This window comes from Thamnophis sirtalis, unplaced genomic scaffold, assembly GCF_051295495.1.
Source record: "Thamnophis sirtalis isolate CommonGarterSnake01/CBP01778 unplaced genomic scaffold, rThaSir2_p1.2 scaffold_3, whole genome shotgun sequence".
In the NCBI taxonomy this organism is placed as follows: domain Eukaryota; kingdom Metazoa; phylum Chordata; class Lepidosauria; order Squamata; family Natricidae; genus Thamnophis; species Thamnophis sirtalis.
This window is the reverse complement of record NW_028261383.1, coordinates 141,038,461-141,060,980: the sequence shown is the minus strand read 5'-3', so window position 1 is coordinate 141,060,980 and position 22,520 is coordinate 141,038,461. Positions and strand designations below refer to the sequence as shown.

Below are 22,520 nucleotides of genomic sequence, written 5' to 3'. Positions count from 1 at the left end.
GGCAGAGTTTGATGTGACACAAATGTTACAAATCAATAAATAATGTTACAAAAAAATAAATAATAGGCAACAGCTAAACTTGATTTCATTCATGTTTAAAGATAATTAAAATTAAATATAGTCAAAGTGATTATTTTCCAGTAGTACATGTAATAACAAACCTCTTGCCAGATTAAAAGATTACAACTTGGGCCTTTAGTCTGCTACTGGCTTCCTTTAATATCTACCATGGATAAGACGTTCACTGACACTGATTTTAAACACTAACTATGTTTCTCTTTGGAGACTATGAAAGACAACTGCATGGGAATTTATAGATGCCAATGTGAACAAATGGCAGTCAGAGAAATTAAAACAGAGACTATGAACAAATCCCAAGTAACCTTCTCTAAAGAAAGGTCATAGATAATTTACTAGGAAACCCCCACTTAAAAAAAAAAGAATTTAGTTTTTCATGACATTTTCCTACCTCCTTGAGTAGCTGGCACATTAACAGCAACTATTTTGCTATTTGCAGGAAGAGGCAGCTTTGTAATCACTTTGCCCGCCATGGTTACTGGACTGCTGGCAATCTGGAAAGTCTGACCACTGCTAGATATGGTGGTTGCTGATGTAGCAGCCGTGCTGGTGGCTAATAAACCAGAAATTGGGGCCAAAAACAAAACAAAAAAATCCCAATGTATATGTGTAGATTTCTTTTGACAGTTAACGCACATCAATAAATCAACCAATAGCAACAATGATTCTGTTTCACTCTTCTGCCCAGATGACATCATTATTATATAATGCAGCTGCATTCACCTGGACTTTTAAATACACAGCCTTCATTACAGAAAGGCCAAAGAATCATTTTTAATTAGAGTTGGAGGGCAAGACTAAGTTTTATAAAACTATGGATGTGGTAATGCATAAAAATATTTTCAATATTTATTACAACATTTAAATACCAATTCTTTGGGATGTGGAAGTCGCTGGAATAAGCTCCTTGCTCTAAGACTTCGTGACAAGTCAAAACCGATATATAAATTAACAGAAGGTTGAAGCTTATGAACTCAAAAGAAGATAGCTTTCCCTCAAATAATTTTCTCCACAAATGGAGAATCATCCTGTATTTTTTTCAGAATTCAATAACAGAGGAAGATATAATTGAAAGCAGGGAGTGGTATGGTGGCTTAGAGGTGGAGCTCCCTCCACACAATCAGGAGGCTATAAGTTCGATCCTAGGTAGAGGCAGATATTTCTGTCTCCAGGCACACTGAGAATATTATCTGCTGAAAAAAAATTCCACATGGACGACAGGAAGGGCAGCTGGCCACTAAACACTCAGCTCCATTCTGTTGCCCAGGCTCTATTTCACAAAGGGATTATGGGGTTGTTAAAAGATGATATATTTGAAAGCAGGCAACTATGCAGGAGAAGAAAATAACTGAACTGGTGACAGCCACTTTGGTGTATGTAGTGGTTAAGGTACTGGCCTAGAAACCAGGAGACTGTGAGTTCTAGTCCCAGCTTAGCCATGAAAGCTGGCTGGGCAACTTTAGGCCAGACACTCACTCTCAGCCCAACCCATCGTATAGGGTAGTTAGTTTGGGGGATTTAGGAGGAGGAAGGAGTATTAGCTATGTTTGCCCGCTTGAGTTACTTATAAAGGAAGTAATAAAGGAAGATAAAGCATGAGAAAAGTTGAAAGTGTCGCCTTGCTTCAAGGGAATGAGACAAGCACATCATCCCTATTCTCCTTTTGTTCTCTGCCATATGCAGAAGATGAGTCTGCAAGGCGGGGCCTCTATATTCTTTCTCTATCCCTATCTCCATTACAGACTTTCACCCTTAACACAGGTTGGAAGAAGGAGAGAATGTGATGCCTGATGCACTGTAACAGGAGCCACTGAGGCCAGTGGGGCTTACAACACAGAATCAACATACACAACTTTCCTTGTGGTTTGTTGCCCAGCACAAAGAATTTATTTCCTTGTTGCAAAAAAAAAAGGGGGGGGGGAATCCTCAGTATCCCAAGGATTTGTTTCCATGGTTTATATCCCAATTTAATGGAAGAAACTAGGCTGAACATATACACCCTCAACATCCCTAAGGTAAAGGTTCCCCTCCCACATATGTATGCTAGTCGTCCCTTGACTCTAGGGGGCAGTGCTCATCTCTGTTTCAAAGCCGAAGAGCCAGCGCTGTCCGAAGACATCTTCATGGTCATGTAGCTGGCATGACTAAACACCGAAAGTGCACAGAGTGCTGTTACTTTCCCACAATAGCAATAGCAGTTCAACTTATATACCACTTCATAGGGCTTTCAGCCCTCTCTAAGCGGTTTACAGAGTCAGCATATTGCCCCCCAGTCTGGGTCCTCATTTTACCCACCTCGGAAGGATGGAAGGCTGAGTCAACCTTGAGCCGGTGAGATTTGAACCGCTGAACTGCAGTTAGCAGCTGAAGTGGCCTGCAGTACTGCACTCTAACCACTGCACCACCTCGGTGGTCCCTATTTTTCTACTTGCATTTTTACGTGCTTTCGAACTGCTAGGTTGGCAGAAGCTGGGACAGGTAATGGGAGCTCACTCCGTTACGCGGCGCTAGGGATTTGATCTGCCGACTTTTCTGATCGACAAGCTCAGCGTCTTAGCAACTGAGCCACCACATAGCCTTGAATTAAAACCATCACACAGGTAGCATTTATAGTTCCATTTGCTGAGTTCAGAATTCTACTAAGAATCTCCTTCCTTTAAAGAATATGTGCAGGTAGTCCTTAACTTACAATCATTCATTTAATGATCATTCAGTGTTACAACTGACTCATGACTGATTTTCACACTTATGACTGTTGTGGTAGGCCTGAGACCACGTGAATTCAGGCACTTGGCAACTGGCGTGCATTTATGATAATTGCACTGTCCCGGAATCATGTAATCTTGTCAGTTGGCTTCTGACAAGCAAAATCAGTGGGAGAAGCGAAATTCACTTAATGACCACATAACTGACTTAACAAATATATCTCAGTGTGATCCATCAAAGGCAATTTTAAACCTTCCCAATTGGCTTCTGACAGGCAAAGTCAGTGGGAGAAGCCAGATTCACTTAATGACCACATGACTGACTGACTTAACAAGTGAGTCTTAGCTGGATCCAAGAAAGGCAATTTTTAATCTCTTGTAAGCAGTATACAAATATATTATGTTGACAAAACGCACTGCCATCATACACAATTGCGGAATCTGTTTTCGGAAGAACACTCTAATTAGGCTTAGTAATTTCAGGTCGCAGCCTGCACACATCACCCAATCGTCTTCAGGGCAGTTAGCATGATGGTTCTGCTTTTCAGTTGACATCTCCAGGAGAAGCTGTTCATACGGAACTTTCTGAGCTGCTCTGTTCAGGTGACAGCAATGCCAGGTTATGCAAACAGCAACTCCGTAAACTATCTCTTAGGTGTAGCCCCCTGAGCAGCTCCCCATAATTCCAAAGACCATAGCTGGCACCTCTGGTATAAGTAAACTCCAATATTGTAAATAAAAACTTGTTACTACAGATCCAAGTTAAGACAACCCACAGAGAGTATATTTTAACTAAGTCATTTACCTGTTGAAGGCTGGCCTTGTTTAACCCAGGTAGCAAAGGTTTGGTGGAAATTCTTGTTCTGCTGGAATGTTACTGTAGCTGGAGATCCCATTTTGGTGGCCAGCACTACTTTGGCTCCACTGGGCATGGAGCGTGGTAATGAGCCTACTACAACTTTCTGAGGAGTGGAAACTGTTGTCACAGCACTGCTAGTTGTAGTAGCTGTAGCAGCTCCACACACGACAGGCACCTGCTTCTGTTGTTCCAGTCGCTTCTAAGAGAGTTAAACATCATGATATCACAACGAACAGCTTCCATTCATCCATGCAACTGTATCATCATTCTTATCCCAAAATACAAAGGTGGACAACATTTGTAATTAAGAGATGTACAGGGAAGAGGGACAAAAAAAGCAAGGTCATATCACACATATGGGCAAAATATAGTGGGTTTCGGGTTTTTGGGAGGGGAGGGGGTGTATGTTTCTATTTCAGCAATCATACCAGACATGGTCCCAAGAATAAGAATAGATCAATTTGAGATCTGGCCTAGAAGTTGCCCATCCCTTATATAGACCAGGCAAATTAAGGCTGAATTTCATTTATATTTTTTTGGAACCAAGCACTATTATCAACATCGTTAACTCTCAGGACTCATTTTTCTATGTTGTCAAAATGAACTGTGTGTGTGTGTGTGCGCGCGTATGTATGTGTGTGTGTAGATATAGACAAATAGTATATACGTGTGTGTGCGCGCATGCGCGTGCCTGTATGGTTATATATTTATTTTCTTTTCAGAGTAGGCATTAGAATTTCATTTTTTAATGTGTACCAGTGTGTTCACAAAAAAGTGACAATAAAAGTCATCTTATCTTATAAAATACAGCTGGACAATTATGTAAATATTCAAATACAACTGTGTAAATGTGCAAAAGATAAGCTCACTCACATAATTCTTCAGGACATTCCACTAATTTGAGATAAAATATTTTATAAAGAAAAGCCGGCTATAATGGACACATTGCCATTACAAATTTTCAAACGACTATTAGAATACAGAAACTGTTTTCCACTGAAATCCTGACCATATGAAACCTGCTATATTGTAATATAGCAGCTAAGAAACTGGCCTACAAAGAACATCCTTAGAGCTTAGATGGGTAATATTTCTGTAACTTGGCACTTTGAAACTCAAATTTTTGTAGCAATGCTGAAGAGTGCTTTAGGATGGCATTCATGAAAATCAATAAATATTTCCATAAGGTAATTAATTTTGGCCTGCCTGAGATCATAGATACCTAATTGTGGTTTTTGTCAAAGGATCCCCAAACCTTTAAAGCAAATTTATAGCAGCAGTCAAGAGTTGTTCAAGTTGGGAGTCCCTGACCAGTATTTGAGAAGCTTTTCATACATTCCTGCTTCTCTTCCTCTTGTATCCAATTCCCCACTCACCACTTGTAAGAAAAAGCACTGGCACTAATTTTTTGGTAGCTTTCTAAGAAAGAATGTGTGAGGAAAGAATAGCCCTCAGATGGCTTCTGATAATCTATATCTGGGGTCCTCTTTTGCATGGACTGGTAGCATCCAGCTCAGTTGGCACTTTTTACTTGAGAGAATTCCTCCACAGAACATCTGATTCATCAGATTCCACAACATGGCCGCTCTGGATCCAACCCATTGTAATATGCAGTGCTTGGAACATTCTGTGAAGTCTTTTATTATGATGGTGAAAGTAAAATTTTAAAGTATTCAATCAGGGGCATTTTTTAAAGTATCAGAGTCTGATTCTTTAAAAAAATCCTCTTATTTGATACGACATTTTTTAAGATAACAGGGCCTGCAGTTATTGTGTAACATTTTAATTGGGCAATATTATTTTATGACATACTACAGGCACTTTGGTTAAAGCTGCAATTCTAGGTAACTGAGATGACAGAGACTTTATCTTGAACGACTGTTTGTAAGCCGCCTATAGTTGCTGTGAGCGAGTAGGTGGCTATAGAAATTTTCTAAAATAAATAAACATACAGATCCAGAAGAAGTTAACACAATCCTCTGTGCTATTAATCTAATGGATTGGACGCCTTCATTATTGGGCTAGAGAAAACTGCCAGAGATTACAGAAGGGAGAGTTTAGTAAATGGTGAACTCCTCCAGGAGAGAAAAGAATTCCCTTCTCAGTAGGAAAAACATGGTATGCTTCCATTCAAAGAAGCCATCACTTGATCTTTAGAGAGCATTTCTGAGAATATGCGTACAGCTGCAGTGACTTCCTAAATGAAATGGATTCTCTGAATCTCTTTCAGACAGGATTCAGGCCCACATAGGGAGGAAAAATAACAAAGCTCGTCCCTGTCTGCATGGCATGAAGTTGTATCAATAAACAAACAATAGCCCTGATCTCATTGGACAAGAGGAATAGCAAAGCTCGTGACCTGGTGTCTAGGAAGATATGGATAGGAAAAAACTGTTTCAGACTCCAGCCTAGCAAAATGTAGTGGCTGGTATATTATAAAGCTAACAATACAGAAATTCGTTCTCAATGGAGGTTGTGCTACCTAAGAAAGAGCTAACTTGCAGCCTGAGGGGTTTTCGGGATCCCCCCAGTAGTAGATAATAGCCAGGACTTTTTTGTAATTGTGTTGGATGCATCAACTGTGGTCATTCTTGAATAAGGAGGCACAGTGCCTATTCAGTCCTGTCCTTGTCATCATCTACCTAGATTATTGCAATGATTTTAGATAGACTGCCCAACTGTCCATCCAGTATCAGCTAGAAGAGAAGCTCCTAAAGGTTTGTTCTCCAAGAGAATGACATATACAGGGATTCTTAAACAGTTCAGCTTTTTCAGCGATGGCGCCCCGTGTTTGGGATAGCTTGCTTCGGATATCAGAACAACCTACTCTGTTGGATTTCTGAAGAGATTTTAAAATGTAGCTTCTCAGGAAACCATCTGGGGATAATGAGGACATTTTTTCTTGGCTGGTGCACTCAGGGGAGGTTTATTGTTTGAGGCAACAGCTGGCACAAATCTGAAAATTCAACTTCCTTATTTTTATATTAGTTTAATTTAATATACCAATAATTGATCAAGCTGACTTATTGATTTATTATTTATATTGCTTGATGTAAGCTACTGAGAATTAAGAGGCGTACAAGTTGTAGGAAGATTATGAATCAATTTTGTAAATAAAAGCTGCTGAAAATCTGATATATATATATTTCTACATGTATATAAGCATGCAAGGATACCCATACTATTGAGTGGTTTCCGACACCTGAAATCTTTTATTAATACAAAGTTTTAATTTGTGTTGCTATATTGTAATATTTAACTAAAAGTTGATATGAAATGCATGTCTGCTAGAGAAGGAAGGACTGAATACTTTCCTAGAGTGTTTAAACGGACTATTTTTTATATACTTATCAATAAAGCACATGAAAAGAGGGTGGCCTAATTGATCTTTTTCCCCCCTCCAATTTTGCTTTTGCTATTTTTGCTTGTTTTGTTCATGAATGCCAAATCCAGCAACATGTGTTCTGTTTCATTTTATATTAATACATAGCCTGACTTGGGTGAGCATTTCACTTGGGAAAGCAAAATGGACATAACATAAAGAACCAATGACATATAAGAGGGAAAGCAACTATTAAAAAGAAATTTAGGAAAATGACAGAGTTAATTACCATATGTCAGCCTTGGGTGCAGATCTCATTTACAGCAGATTAATTCTGTATCAAAGGTTATATAAATATATCTAAGAACCCCATTTCCATTCCAACATGGAAGTGTTTTTGATTGCAAACTTGGTAGAAGGCCAAAAGTTACATTCACCAGACCCTGCCAAATTACATATTCTGTCAACATCTACCTTAATAGCTTTTCAACAGAAATTTGGAGAGGCATACAACCCGGCGGAAAAGCTTCCACATGAAGTGTAATGTAAACAAGTACAACAAATGTCAAAATCTGAAGTACCAACTTAGATTCCCATTATGGAGCTTCATATAATTTTACTCATAAGAAAATATTCAAGGAAGACACACTTCCATGCTAATTTGCTAATTGTACATAAATGCAAGCTTTTTACAGGTGGGACTTCTAAAAGGCTACCCCACCTGTTGGGCAGCCAATCGTTGCTGTTTGAGTTGAGCCTCCATTTGAGCCTTGAACTCCTCTGCCTTCTTCTGTTCACTAACCTTAGCCTGTTGTTCAACTGCCTGGGCCTTTTCCTTCTCCACCCTGCAAAAGAGAAGTATAGAAAATACCAAGCATTATCAAGGAATTACAATTTTTATATCAAGAGAACTCGTTTCCAAGCTATTAGTACAGGACATCTTAAGTTCCTGAAATTTTCAAATGTCAACATGATCTAACCTTATAAATTAATTCCTCCTTTTGAAATATTTTATGAACCTTGTCATAAACCTTGTCCTCTGCAAGTCTAGAGGAAACTTGGATTTAATGAAAAAAAGGAATGTCTCATTACATTTTCCCTATGTAGCCCCGGGTTGCTCTTCCTATGCCATTCCCATGACAGAATTGGAGAATTCCATTCATATCCTTTAGAACCAACTGTTGACCACCTCTGAATCTAATTCAAGACACTGCCTGCAATATCTGATTTGCCTGCTGCACTGGCTGAACTATTTTAATGTCCAGATGACACAGTTTACCTAGATGAAACAATGGATGATATATCTTTAGTAAGTGAAGTGGGGGCTTAAAGCTTAAATATTTAAAAGAAGATCTTAAAAAGCTCAGAAGAAAGGTGCCCAAACTGAGACAGGGGAAGGCAACCCAATGCATCAATTCTGATTAGCACCAGATAATACTGTTATTATGGTAGGACTTATAGAACTCATTGTACAACAAACATGGAAGGACTTTATTGCCTTGTGTTAAAATAAGCCTAAAAGAAGCACAAGGAAATGAAGGCAAAGAAAGTCATAGGTTATAAAGCTACAAAATGCTATCATTACTTATTTATTAAATTAAATTTATATGCTGCCCATTCCATTAATAACTTAATCAATTAATAACTTTCATCTCATGATGAGATAAATGGAAAGGGCAGGAATTTGACAAGTTTCAACTTTTCAAAATTTGATTTTCTTGAGTTCCAACAAGTTTTTAAAAAAGGAAACCTGGAAAAACTAAACAAGATATTGGAGCCGAGTAGAATTACCATAAAGCTGGGGTGGGGGAAAGGGCATATAAAAGAAATTATGCAAAAAGAATGAATAGAAATGAAGAAATAGGAAACCAAAGTGACTGCATAGTTTAATTAACTGGAATCAGCTTAACAGTCTTAACAGCTATTGTTTTTAAGCATTACATTCATTGAAATGAAGAAGCAAAGGTTATCAAGAAGGGTCTCTCCCCCATTTGTATTTCCTGAACTGCACTTCCAGTTATGTTTATTTTTCTGAAGTTTCAATTTGTTTGTTAAACCAACTGGCATAACTCAAATACCTTCAAATATTTACCTCAGTACAGCTACAACAGGTTTTGGCTGTCACCTTACCTTTCAGAAAATGCTTTTATCTCCCATAATTCCAACTCCTCCTCTGCCACCCAGGTTTCAATGATGACTGGTCCTGTTTGCTTTGGTGTTTCTGGCCTTTTGGGCCTCAAAGCACTCGATCTAAGCCCCTTCCTCTGAGGGGTTGGCGTTTCTGACAAAAAAGTAATGTCGATCAATTCTCAGTTAAATATCAGTATGAACACAGGCCATGTTCGTCCATCTAGGTTATTTGAGTATTTTATTTGCATGTTTACCTTTGGGGGCCTCTGGAACACCAATAGGACAAATAATTTTCCGTATGCAGTACTCTGATCGAATCCCGTATGGTCCAACATCTCTCCGTTTGATTATTTCAGTTGTTGTAATTTCCATTTCTGATGTTTCTAGAAATGTATTTGCAGATTCATTCACCAATGTAAAAAGACATTACCACAAATGTTAGCTGAAATTCTGGAGTTTTGGTTTAAAAACTACATAGTTTGTTTTAGTATATGTGCAGAATCCCCCCCCCCAAAAAAAAACCCTCTACTAGTACTTCACATTTAACCTCCATTATTGATTAAGAAAAGTTTTAATCAATTGTGCCGTATGTCAGGATGCTCTTTAAAATTTTGTAACTTCAAACTTAAGTTACTAATTAGGTGAACCTCGTAATGAAAGTGAAATGAAGTACAGAAATGTGACTAATATTACTGGATTTTATGTGAAGTCCTCAACTTACAACCATTCATTTAGTGACTATTCAAAGTTGCAACAGCACAAAAAAATGATTTATGGCCATTTTTCACACTTATGACTATTACAGCATCCCCATGATTACATGATCAAAATTTGGGCCCTTGGCAATGTATTTATGAGAGTTGTACTGTCCCGGGATCATGTGATTACCATTTGCAACTTTCCAAGCAGGCTTCCAACAAACAGTCAATAAGGGAAACCAGATTTGCTTAACGACCGAATGATTCACTTAATAATTACAGTGATTCACTTAACTGTGGCAAAAGGGTCATTAAATGAGACATAAATCATTTAAAAACTGCCTTAGCAGGAGAAATTTTGGCTCAATTGTGGTTGTAAGTCTTATATTTATTTGGTGAAAATAGCTGCATGTTTTGAACATAAGATCTTTAAGATAATACGCAGAATAGCCATAATTTTAAACAAGAGTTAATAATAATTAAAGAGTAACAGAACAGGAAAAAAATAAAAGTCTACTGCAATTTCTAACTGCAAAAGATTAAAATGAATGAGAAACAGAAATGTCTTTTCTACAAGGCCAGAAAAATGAGTAATTCATTGACTAATTTAGAACTCTGCTTCTATGGCCCTTGGACCAACTTCAAAAAACATTTGTAAAGCAAATAGTTGAGATCTGTGTCAGAAGGAATCTATAGTAGCCTGCTGCATTTGGAGGCAAGAAAACATCTGCACAGAACTAGAGAAAAAAGGGAAATGGCTTTTAATAGTCATGCCCAAACAAATTCTGGTCTGAAAAAGTTCACGGACAATGATCAATCCCAAACTCCATGGTATTCTCCCTCAGTATCTTCTTGCAAATGTTAAGCAGTGCAGGTTTATCAATTAAATGTCTAATGTATTAAAAATGAATCCACATTAAGCAGTATTCTCTTACAAGCAGTCTATACATGTGGAGGCTTACAATTAATTAATTAATTCATTAATTAAATCTTTATGTCACCCATCTCCTCTACAAATGACTCTTGGGCAGCTTATGTTAAAACAAGTAAAAAATAAATTATTAAAAATTAAAAACTATACAGAATAAAATATTATTAGGTAAAGGTGAAAGTTCCCCTCACACATATGTACTAATTGTTCCCGACTTTAGGGGGCGGTGCTCATCTCTGTTTCAAAGCCGCAGAGCCAGCACTGTCCAAAGACATCTCCATGTTCATGTGGCCATGACTAAATGCCGAAGGAACACGGAATGCAGTTACCTTCCTGCCAAAGGTAGTTCCTATTTTTCTACTTGCATTTTTACATGCTTTTGAACTGCTAGATTAGCAGAAGTAATGGGAGCTCACTGTTACGCAGTGCTAGGGATTTGAACCGCTGAACCGAACTGCCAACCTTTCTGATCGATGAGCTCAGCGTCCTAGCCACTGAGCAACTGCGTCCCGATTAATAATAATAGAATATTATTAAAACTGTATTAAAACAAAAACTAAAAGAGTTTTAACTGGTTTTGCACTGGTTTTTACACTGTTTTCTTTTTAAAAAGTTATTCTGAGGATTGATTTTTAAACTGACACCTTTCTTGTGTATACTGAAACTCTGGAAATTGACAAAGATGCTTATGATATTTCTGACTATAACAAAAGTTATGCTTCAGGTCCAAGATATGGGTCAATCACATACCCTGGTCCCCAGGCTTCGCCACAAAACCATGTCTTTAGGCCCTTACAGAAAACCAGTAGGGACATAGCATGTCTAATCTCCAGGGAATGATGTTATGCTGAACTCGCAATATTGATGGAATAATGAAGGAGTGAAAGACTTAATAAAAATGAACCTGACCAGCTAAAAGCCAAATTACAGATTATATTTATATTCAGATATAAAGTCCTAATAAGCAATGTTCTATGGAAATGAGTATCAAGAACTTGGCTATTCCTCCCTTCTGTTTGCCCAGCAACAAAGACAGCTCTTAAATCTGTTAAACTAGTATTATAATTATAATAGTCCAACAGACAAGATGCGGTTCTCTACAAACCAGCAATGCAAACCAATTTGCAGTTTTAGTTTATAGGAAATATTTTAACCAGTTCCCCCAATTTAGATATCACAGAAAACCCATGGTTAAATGAACTGCAATACTAGACTGCGTCAGTGGTTGGCATTTTGGGGTAGCTTCTTTTTAATAAATATCTTCTTACTTAACAACAATATCCAACTTTCTTGCTATATAATTTTTTTTTGTCTGTGTTTGGTAGTGTGACCACAGTTTCCTGTAAAATCATGGACTGAAATTGGTTTCAGTTTCATTCATATTCATCCAAGTGTGACATATTGGGTGGGAATAAACCCAAAACAGAATTTCATAATAATAATTGATTTCAGAGTTCTAGTTCCCATAATATATTATACATTTTTAAACACTGTTTAATTATCCAGATTTCTGAAAGTCAACTCTACCTGTCCGCGTAGTTCCTCCTCCTGGTGGAGGTTTGGCAGCCATGTCATCCCACTTTAGGCATGCCCAGAGTAACCTCAACATGAGGCTTACTCCTGCCAAAGATTTTACAGTCTGAAGTCGGTACCTGGAAAAAATCCAAAAAGAAATTCATTGGCTGGCAACCTTCAGCCAAATTCATTGGCTGGCCACCCATCTCCTTATAAATGACTCTTGGGCAGCTTATGTTAAAACAAGTAAAAAATTAATTATTAAAACATTAAAAACTATACAGAATAAAATATTATTAAAAGAAACAGCTTAAATGCTATAGATCTTCTGAGATAAAATTAATGTTTTCTTTCAATCATAGTTAAAAATGGAGTGTACTTTCACATATAGAAACAGATATAGTATTAGCATTGATTACAGACAGTCTTTGACTTACAACCATTCATTTAGAGACCATTAGATGTTATTATGGCATTGAAAAAAGTGACATATGACCATTTTTCACTTACGACTGTTGCAGCATCCCTATGGTCACATGATCAAAATTTGGATGCTCAGCAACTGGCTCATATTTATAATAGCTGCAGCGTCCCGGGGTCATGTGATCACCTTTTGTGCCCTTTGACAAGCAAAGTCAATGGGGAAGCCAGATACACTTTACAGCCATGTTACTCACTTAACAACTGCAGTGATTACCTTAACAAGGGTGGCAAGAAAGGTTATAAAATGGGGTGAAACTCACTTGTCTCACTTAGCAATATAAATGTTGGGCTCAATTGTTGTTGTAAGTTGAGGAGTACCTGTATATAGATCTATGCTATCACATGTTGAATTCTCATTTAAATGCCAAGTTACAGAATATTTCTAGAATAGAGGATCAACTAATTATAGCTTTACAATCTTAAATAGTTATTGAAACCAAATTAATATGGTATTAGATGTTTTTGTCATGGCTTTGAAAAGCTGACCAAAGAAAGTAAGTTATCAAAAAAGCATTATTTTGCAATGGCAATTTGAAAATTATTTTTGATGATTTCAAATTTCTAGTATTGATATGCTCTAAATAATACTAGTGGCATGTATTAGAACACAAACTGTGATTATTTTGAAAGCTCTCTTGGTTGCTGTTAAAATGTGGTTTATCAAGCAAAACCCCGTTTAATAACATAAAGCAAACTTACTACACAAAGCATGTGTCTAGCTATAACAATTCTGTAGCCCTCCTTGGTCTCACTCCACTATACCCCTATACTATACTAATCATTAAAGGAATAGGAATAATTCTGTACCATAGCTCAGAACTGAAGATCTGAGTTTTTTACCCATTCTTTTGGATAATCTTAAAATAATACATTTTTGCAGTGTTCAGTGTTTTTAGGCTGCATTGATTTCAACGGGTTCAAGTTAAAAGGAATGGGATTCCAGGATATTTCTACTTTTTGGTCTCAGTGGGTACTTTTCAGCATATTTAAACTTTACAGTCCATACCCTCTGAAAATTCTCCTATTTTGTCATCACTCCATATATCAGATATTTGCATTAAGTACAAGATTCCCTACTCCAATACTGTCCTATATCCTGATCAAGAAGCAGCTAATAAATCTTTCTTTCTAAATACACATACAAGAAATATTATCCTCCTGTTAAGAACAGGTCCAGTATCTTAGGAACAAAATCATAAGCAATTAAGATTTGTAAGTGATGACAATTAAAGTACTGGATTATAATATATTCACAATACATGCACAACAAAATCTCCCACTCAGTGTCCTTATAATTTTTTAACATTGTTATAACAGTGTACCTCCAAGTGATACCAAACGTTGGTCTTGGGGATGGATAAGGCCAGATGTCCAAAGCAGGCTTAGCGGTATAGTTGAAACAAGGAACTTCTCTAATCCCTCCTTTTCTTGCCAGCTTCTTCAAGTCATCACTGGGTAAAACAAATATGCTCTTTTTGCTGCTTTTAGTAACAAACTTTCTATAAGATGGCAATGCGGTTCCAGAACGAGTTTTTTTAGGTCTTGAAAACTTCATTAGTTTCACTTTGTCCCTTGTGGAATATTCCTTGCTGACTGTCATAGAAGTCACCAATGTTCCACTTGGGGTTGTCAAGGAATCAGTCACTGTCGTCGTAACCACCGTTTTACTATGCTCTTTTACAGAAATAACATCGGTTGTGGGAGCGGTAAGCTTTGTTACAGTGGTAGTTGTGGTGGTGGTTACAGTGGATATGGAACAATTTTCAGCTGCTGACACCACACGTTCTTTATCCTCCTTGGCCGCTGACAGCTCTGACACTTTATAAACGGTTTTTGATTCTGTAGAAATGGTAGACGTGGTGGTCACTTCTGTCACAACCGCTTTCACTGCACTCTCTCCATTGATGTTTTTAACTCTGTGTGTCTGCAGTCCATTCTGATCAGCAAAGTCGTTACTCAAACTAGATTCTTCGCATGAAATTACAGGCGAGAGGGCAGCCTTCTTAATACATGATGACTCAATCTCCATGCCTTCTGTTTCACTACTTATGCTGTTCTCATTACAGGAATGGACAGCTGTGAGGGATGCCTCATCAATAGGACTAGATCTTTCAGAAGAACGTTGCTTCCTTCCACTGTCTTGAGCAGACGGAGATGTATCCTCCTGAGGTAAAACACCGCCTCTAGGATCACAGTCAGGATCCACAGAACTCCGAACGGAAAACTCATTCTCTGAATGTCTTCTCTCATCCACATCTTCCACAGAGATATCTCCATTCATAAATGGTTTTACAGATTCATTGGAAGGAAATGATTTACCTAGCAAATTGTTTTTATTAATATTATTGACTTTAGAGTCAAGGTTACTCTCAGCTTCTCTTTTTAAGCATTCTTCATTGGGCAGTACTTTGAAATCAGCATCTTTTCCATTCATCTGATATGTTGCCGACTTTCCTCCGTCCATCTGGACATCGTGTTCTCCATTTTTATTATTGTTTTTATCAGCAATGCTTTTAATCTGATCAATGCACTTGCTTATGGAAGTTGGAGGATCACACTTTGCCTGCTCTAGCTTTTCACCATTTGTTTCGGGAATTTTAGAGTGTGTAATTTCATCCAAGATGTTTTCTCCTATTGTGTCAGGAATCTGGGCTTCAAAGGCCTTCTCTGAAATAAGCTCAGTATGTAATGATTTTAGGCCTTCCAGGACTTGCTTGGGATTTAATGAAATCTTTGGTTCAGATGCATCTTCCTTGCTTTTCGGTAGACTCACATTTGTGTTATTTGCTGCATGATGATCCTCTAAATTACAAGCTTCTACAGAATCACAGTCCTGTTTTTCAGTTTTTAAGGTTTCATTTCCTTTCTTAATGCAAGATGCAGTCTCTTTTTCACAATTCTGTTCAATTCCCTCTGACTGTGTATGATGTTCGCAATTAGGCCCTGTGATTTCCTCTGAACTTTTTTCATTGTCCCCTAGCACACTGCATTTAGTTGATTCTTTATTGTCTATTGCTTGAGAATGTTCCATGGTTGAATTACCCTCCTCCTTACTCAGCACTTTATTTTTTTCCGTATCCACTGGTTCAGAAGCACTTCCATGAGCATTTGCTGCTAACAAACATTGAGAATCTGAGCACTGACCTGAAATGACGTCTGATTCTTCATCTAAAAGTCTATTCAAGCAAGACACGGATTGAACTGATTCACTGGTTTTATTGAAGTGGAGGTTGTTAGACGACAAACAGTCTTTAACAGGATCTTCAGATTGTTTTGTACCTGAAATATGGGCTCTCTTTTCATCTGTTTCTGCCTTAGCTAATGGTAGGTCATCTGTATTCCTTTGTGGACTCAGAGATTTACAATCTGAGGAATTGGAAGCAGCTTTAAGCTTCATTCTTTCCAATCGCTGCTTTTCCTCTAGTGTAAACTGTTTTACTCTTCTTTCAAGTAGTCCATCTAATTTTGATGTTTTCACTTTCCTTTTGTAATATGTCCTTAAGTGAAAACCTTCGCTAACATTTATTAAATCTGCACTGATTGGAGTTTCTTCACATTTGGGGGAAGTATCCATTTTCACTTCATCTACTTCCATAGGTTCCTCCTTGATGTCTTTATCATTTTCACAGATTACTTTTTCATCTATAAAAAATAATGTTTAATCAGTAGGACACTTTATTAGTTAACACATATACTGACAAACCCAAGTCCCCAACCATTCCAATTATACAACATATTCCCATTATTATGTAACACAGGGGTGGGGAAAGACAGCCCCTTTACAACCTATGAGTGACTCAGGAATCCTGGGAATCGAAGTCCAAAGTTCGTAAAGGGGCCATTGTTCCCCATCCCTGATGTACAGCATCAATAACAATAGCTCTTAGCACTTAAGACTTATATACTGCTTCACAGTGCTTTTAAAATCTTCTCTAAGCAGTTTACAGAGTCAGCATATTGCCCCCAACAGTAATATGGGTCCTCATTTTAACAACCCCGGAAGGATGGAAGGCTGACTCAACCTTGAGCCTGGTGAGAATCAAACTGCCGAACTGCAGGTACCCAGCAGTCGGCAGAAGTGGCCTGCAGTACTGCATTCTAACCACTGCACCACATAGTTGAATTATGTAGAGAATCCTGGAAGTCCGAAATCCCCATTTGGAATGAATTCAGATTGAGGAAGAGTAATCTAAATTGTGACTAATTACATATTATTTTGAAACAATATATACAGGCATATGGAATTAATAGAACACTCTACCATGAGAAATTATTTCCTCTAGACTGTCTTCAAGTAAATGTTGCACATATAAACATTTCGTTAAACCATAAAAAGTTAGATGTTTATTAAAACGGATAAAAATGCTTCTTACCTTCCTTCACTTGATCTGATTTTTCAAAATGTCCATCAATTTCAGCTTTTTCTTCATTTAGTTCATTTTCTTCCTTGATCTGACTTTTCTTCATGGTCTCAGAATGTTCAGTTTCTTTTTGGTCCTTTTTATGTGGTTCATGGAACCTCTTTATTCTATCTTTCAAAGAACAGTGCTCTACTTTTACTTTTGCTGGATTTTTCCTTTTATCCAATTCGTGCTGTTGTTCTGTGATAGCAGCATTGTTCTTTGCTGATAAAGAAATATGTAAATACTCATATGATTTTGGTCACTTTGTCAGTGTAAGCTTTTCAGACAGGCATACATTTTCAAAAGCCTAGTACTACATTCAGAAATAAGACTATTGCAATTACAATAGTGCACTATTTCCTCCCCTGAAATGCAATTTTGTTCAATAGAAATGTTACTGACTATGAAATCATACAGGATCATCATAAGATCCAATAAGATCTTAACAGAGGAAATTGACTAAACACGACCACCAAAAGTATTAAAAGCTATTATCTATTACCATATAATAAAAACAGATAGTCATTTCTCTATCAGTAATAATTATTAATTTTGTTTGCAAAAAGATTTTGATTTTGTAGAAGCTCTCACTAACTAGGTCAGGAGTGTCAAACGTGTGTTGTCACATGACGTCTCATGACTTCTCCCCCTTCGCTAAAATGGGGGTGGGGATGGCCAATGTGTGACGCATCTGGCCCATGGGCTGTGAGTTTGACACCCCTGCACTAGGAAAAACAGGTGACTTTGTCCCTTTTCCTTCAGTGCTTTGTTTCCTACCATACCAAAAGGCCCCCTAATCTTCCAGAACAGATTTTCTGATCACATCGAAAAGGGGGAAATGATTTTCATCTATGGAGACATTCTATTTGTCTGCTCTATATAGCTTTGAATTTATTACACTGAGGTTTAGAGTATATTGCAAACACCACATATTTTCTCTTTAATTACAAAATTTAATATAGTAAAATGGACTAGCTGTAGAAATTCGATATAAAACCAAATTACAGTAGTTTGGTTCTTCCATTATTTAGAAAATTAAGACACATGTGAATAATTAGCAACTTTTTACAGCAAAACCGTAATTGATAGAAACAGAGTATTTTACATATGTTTATTTTTCTCCTGAAATGCTTGCTGTAACTAGAGAGAAATTAAAATATTACAATGTTGCTTGAAAATACATAGTGAAAACTGGTATTTGATATTTTAAACCTCACTTCATATTTCAAAATCATGGTTATGTTTTGTAAGATACCCAGAGTCTGTTGGATTGGTCAGTTATAATAAAATCACAGTATTTTGGAGTATAAGATGCACCCTTTTCCCTCAAAAGAGGCTGAAAATCTGGATGCGTCTTATACACTTAATATAGCATTTTTTGCCTCCTGAAACCCTGCCCCTTCACCAAAATGGCCGTGCAGAGCCTGTAGAAGGCAGAAATGAGTGAAAAACGGGCCTTTTCTTGCTCACTTTTGTCTCCCCCCCAGGAGTACTCTATAAGCCTCCTAAAGGCTATGCATGCAATTTTTTGACAACAAATGGCCCCTTTTTTGCTCATTTTTTGGGGGCCCACCACCCAGGAGCACCCTGCAAGCCCCCTAAAGGCTATTCATGCTTTTTTGAAAAAAAAAAAACGGGCCGATTTTGGGAGGTTTACAGAATGCAAAAACTTTTTTTTTTTAAAAATTGCCTCTTCAAAACCTCGGTGAATCTTATACTCCAAAAAATATGGTAATGAAATAATAAAAATGATAATGATGATTTCCAGCACTTACCAAGTAGTAACTTTCTGTAACTGACATTAGTATTTCCAGGTAATCTGGGTACAAATCTATGAACATGTGTTTTACTAATCCATATCCATCCACCATATCCTGTTACTCTATATTCTTCTCCTTTTTGTTTCCAGACCTATGAAAAAGTTGAAATACATTTTGTTAATTTTCATATGAATTTGCAGCCTTATCACATATAAAATACAGCTTTGAAATAAAGCTTCAAATTTCCTTTTCTTCTTAGAAGTTAATGTTTTAGTCATTCAAGTTCTAAACAACCTTTTTGCTTGGCCATTTATTTTTTACAATGAAAAGTCGCATAGCATTTTAGAAACAATTGGCTAGTAGTGCACATGCCTCCCAGAGCAAAGTTCCTCTGCCTAAAACAGAAATCCTTTTCATCAGTATAAAAAGGTGACAATAGAACTTCTTATTCAGGTTTCTTGAGCATAAAAAAACAACTAGCTTTAGAAAAATTAATAAAACTGTCTTATGTCTACTCTATGAATTTAGCTAATGCTGAAACTAAAAGTTTATCTAAGGTCTGGTGTGAATACATGGGCCTTAGTTAATAGCCATTCTTCACTGCCAGAGGCTTGTATATCAGGAGCAGGCACTGACTTGAAAATGACAGACAACTAATCTTAAACCTTGATTTCTCTAATTTCCTTGGAAGTTCAAACAATGCTTAGGTTCTCAACTCTGATTAATTCAAGTGGTATCTGGCAAGATATTTAAAACTGAACGTTTGTCTTCTCCTTATTACTTTGCTAAAAGGATTGACCAAGAATATTCTCTTTTGAATTACTGTGATCTGTAGCACTGAATACTGTTTCAGTGGTAACCCTACATCTATCCCTCATTTAGCTACATTATCTAGGTTAGCAACCATTTGCAAATATGATAGCATATAACAGTAATTAAAGATTCATTTCCAGCCAATGCACACATTCATAATTAAATTTCATTTGCCTGACAACAATGCGTGCCTGAGTAAGCCTGGCATACTGCACAAGATAATTTTATCTGAATGAGACTGTAGCAACCAATGGTCTTCATAGTTTCTGTCTGTTGTCTCCCTCCCTCTATCACATGTCCGATTAGTTACGATTCTGCTTAATCTTCTGTCTCTGGAACACAACACAGACACTAAATGAGACGTGTGTCTGTGGTATTATATGAACTGCATTCAAGAAGGCAATAAATACAGTTTATGTATTAGATATAAAAAAGCATAATAATTTATTACAAAGAAATCTGAAGCAGTTTACAAATCCTAGGTCTGGAATTAAACTAAAATAAAAGCTGAACAAAAATAACCCATTAAAAGCAGCATTATATACGGTATGGAAAATTAATAACCAATATATAGAGGGTTTTTAAAAAACATGCCACCATGCTGGGGTCTAGTATATTACAGGGGCTAACCACAAGTCTTAATTAAGAAGTCACAAATCACACATATACATGGACACTGGGCTTAAAAAAGCAAGTTTACAATTATACAAACCAAGGGAAAGGCAATAGAATATAGTATATATCAATAGACTATACTGCTGGGATAGGAGATCCTGCTCCAGACTCCAGTCAATCTAAAAGAGGAATTGCGGGCAGGCTGTTAACAATATGAGGGGTACTTTTTCCACTATTTTCATTCTTTTGAATTCATACGGAGTAGGAAAATGTGTGGTTCTCTGGCTATTCTTGAATTATAATTTTCAGTATTCCTCAATATTGGTAGTGTTGGTAAAATACAACAAAGTCTGGAGATTTAGCTATCTACCTTTATGTTATTTTTCGGTTTTTCCATAACTGGCTCCACTGTCAATCTGCCCATACTCTTTAGACACTATTTTCTAATATTCAAATGGAATCTGTGATTGAAATCCATATAGGGCAGATCTTGATGTTCTTTAGAAAGTTATTTCAGGTATCTGCTACTATCATATCTGCTTTCTTCTTTCTCAAGAAGAAAATGAGCATTGTCTTACCTGAAGGGTTGTTTTCAGGACGCTGTGAAGGAGAGTCCAAGCAAGGGTTACCGTAAATACAGCCAATCTGCCCAGAACTGAATTGAAACTTTAAGACACGCTCTGGTGCTGACCATCTTGATTTTTTCAATGAAGGCATGGAATTGTTACGCACTGAGAAGTTCAACAAGTCTAAGAACCACATCTAACATCAGAACAGTATCCAAATGGAAACTCCAGAATACTGCATGGGAAACAGCGAAAAAAGACCCCAGGGTGGGGTTGGACTCTCCTTCGCAGCGCCCTGAAAACAACCCTTCAGGTAAGACAATGGCCATTTTCCAGGGTGCTGCTCTGGAGAGTCCAAGCAAGGGACATACCCAAGCTAAATGTCACTAGGGCGGGAAGCAGTTGCGTTCAGGGTCTCTCCGCTGGTATGAATGCCCTGGAGAACTCGCCTCCCAAAAGCCCCTTCTGCTGAAGCAAATTTGTCCAATTTGTAATTCCGAATAAACAGAGATAAGGAAATCCAAGTAGCCCTGCAAATCTCTTCGATCGGCCACTCCTTGTAGAATGTGCCGTGATGTGGCTAGGCACAGGTTTGGACTGAAGAACGTGAGCGAGGGTAATGCAGGCTCTCAACCACCATCCGATGGTAGAGGAGGAAACTTTGCGACCCTGGAAAGCTGGTTGGAAAGAAATGAAGAGTGATTCGTAACACCGAAACACAGCTGTGCGCTTGACGTATTTGCGGAGCGTCCTACGGACATCGAACATTGCCACCGCTTCTCCCTCGGGTATCTGGGATGCGGACAAAAATCCAAGAGAATGATCTCCTGGGCTCAGTGGAACCAGGAGTTGATCTTAGGGATGAACGTTGGATCTATCCTGAGGACCACCCTGTCCTGTTGTATCAAACACAAGTCCTCCCGAACGGATAGGGCTGCTAGCTCTGAGATACGCCACGCAGAAGTGATGGCAATTAAAAAGGCAGTCTTAAAGGTCAAATGTTTAAGGTTGGTGGACCGAAACGGTTCAAATGGTGGAACAATCAAGGCGCGGAGGACTACGTTGAGGTCCCATGAGGGATATCTGTGGACCACTGGGGGCCTCAGATTGGTTGCGCCCCTCAGAAAACTAGGGATAGTAGGATGACGTCCAAGGAAGGAGTGTTCATCAGGAGCAAGTATTGTGGAAATCGTGGCCACCTGATGTTGTAGTGTGTTGGGCGCCAGGCCTTTGTCAAGTCCATCTTGCAAGAAGTCCAAGATGATCGGAATCGTAGCTGAAGTCACTGGTACGTCATGAGAGGTGCACCAGGCGTCGAACGACCTCCAGATGGCGTCATAGATCTGGGTCGTGAAAGGCCGCCTGGACGGTGTGGATGACCTTGGTAGACAGACTGCCCCTGCTCAGGAGATCCCTCTCAAGTGCCAGACAGCCAGCTGTAGCCACTGGGGCTCCAGATGTTGAAGCGCCCCCTGGCTGAGAGAGACCTCGTGCGGGGGAATCTGCCAAGGAGGGTCGACGGAGAGACTCACCAGGTCGGCAAACCAGGTCCTCCTGGGCCAGAACGGGGCCACAAGCAAGACCTCCACTTCCTCCGACAGGATCTTCCGGATGACTCTGGGAAGGAGAGGCAATGGCGGGA

The 22,520-nt window shown here is 38.2% G+C and overlaps 1 protein-coding gene across 10 annotated transcripts in view; it reads right to left on the bottom strand.

Moving 5' to 3' along the window:
* The window catches only part of BPTF (bromodomain PHD finger transcription factor), a 95,157-nt gene that overhangs the window by 26,643 nt on the left and 45,994 nt on the right, over positions 1-22,520 (bottom strand). For 4 of the 10 annotated variants that reach the window (XM_087710238.1, XM_087710237.1, XM_087710243.1 and 1 more), the window contains 9 exons: positions 18,900-19,035; positions 17,095-17,346; positions 14,044-16,363; positions 12,251-12,375; positions 9,349-9,477; positions 9,095-9,245; positions 7,686-7,809; positions 3,589-3,841; positions 470-631 (listed from right to left, as the gene is read on the bottom strand). In XM_087710238.1, coding sequence (XP_087566364.1) covers positions 470-631; positions 3,589-3,841; positions 7,686-7,809; positions 9,095-9,245; positions 9,349-9,477; positions 12,251-12,375; positions 14,044-16,363; positions 17,095-17,346; positions 18,900-19,035 — 3,652 coding nt within the window. The remainder of the gene's footprint in view (positions 1-469; positions 632-3,588; positions 3,842-7,685; positions 7,810-9,094; positions 9,246-9,348; positions 9,478-12,250; positions 12,376-14,043; positions 16,364-17,094; positions 17,347-18,899; positions 19,036-22,520) is intronic. The other 6 variants (XM_087710244.1, XM_087710246.1, XM_087710245.1 and 3 more) reach the window with 3 other exon arrangements.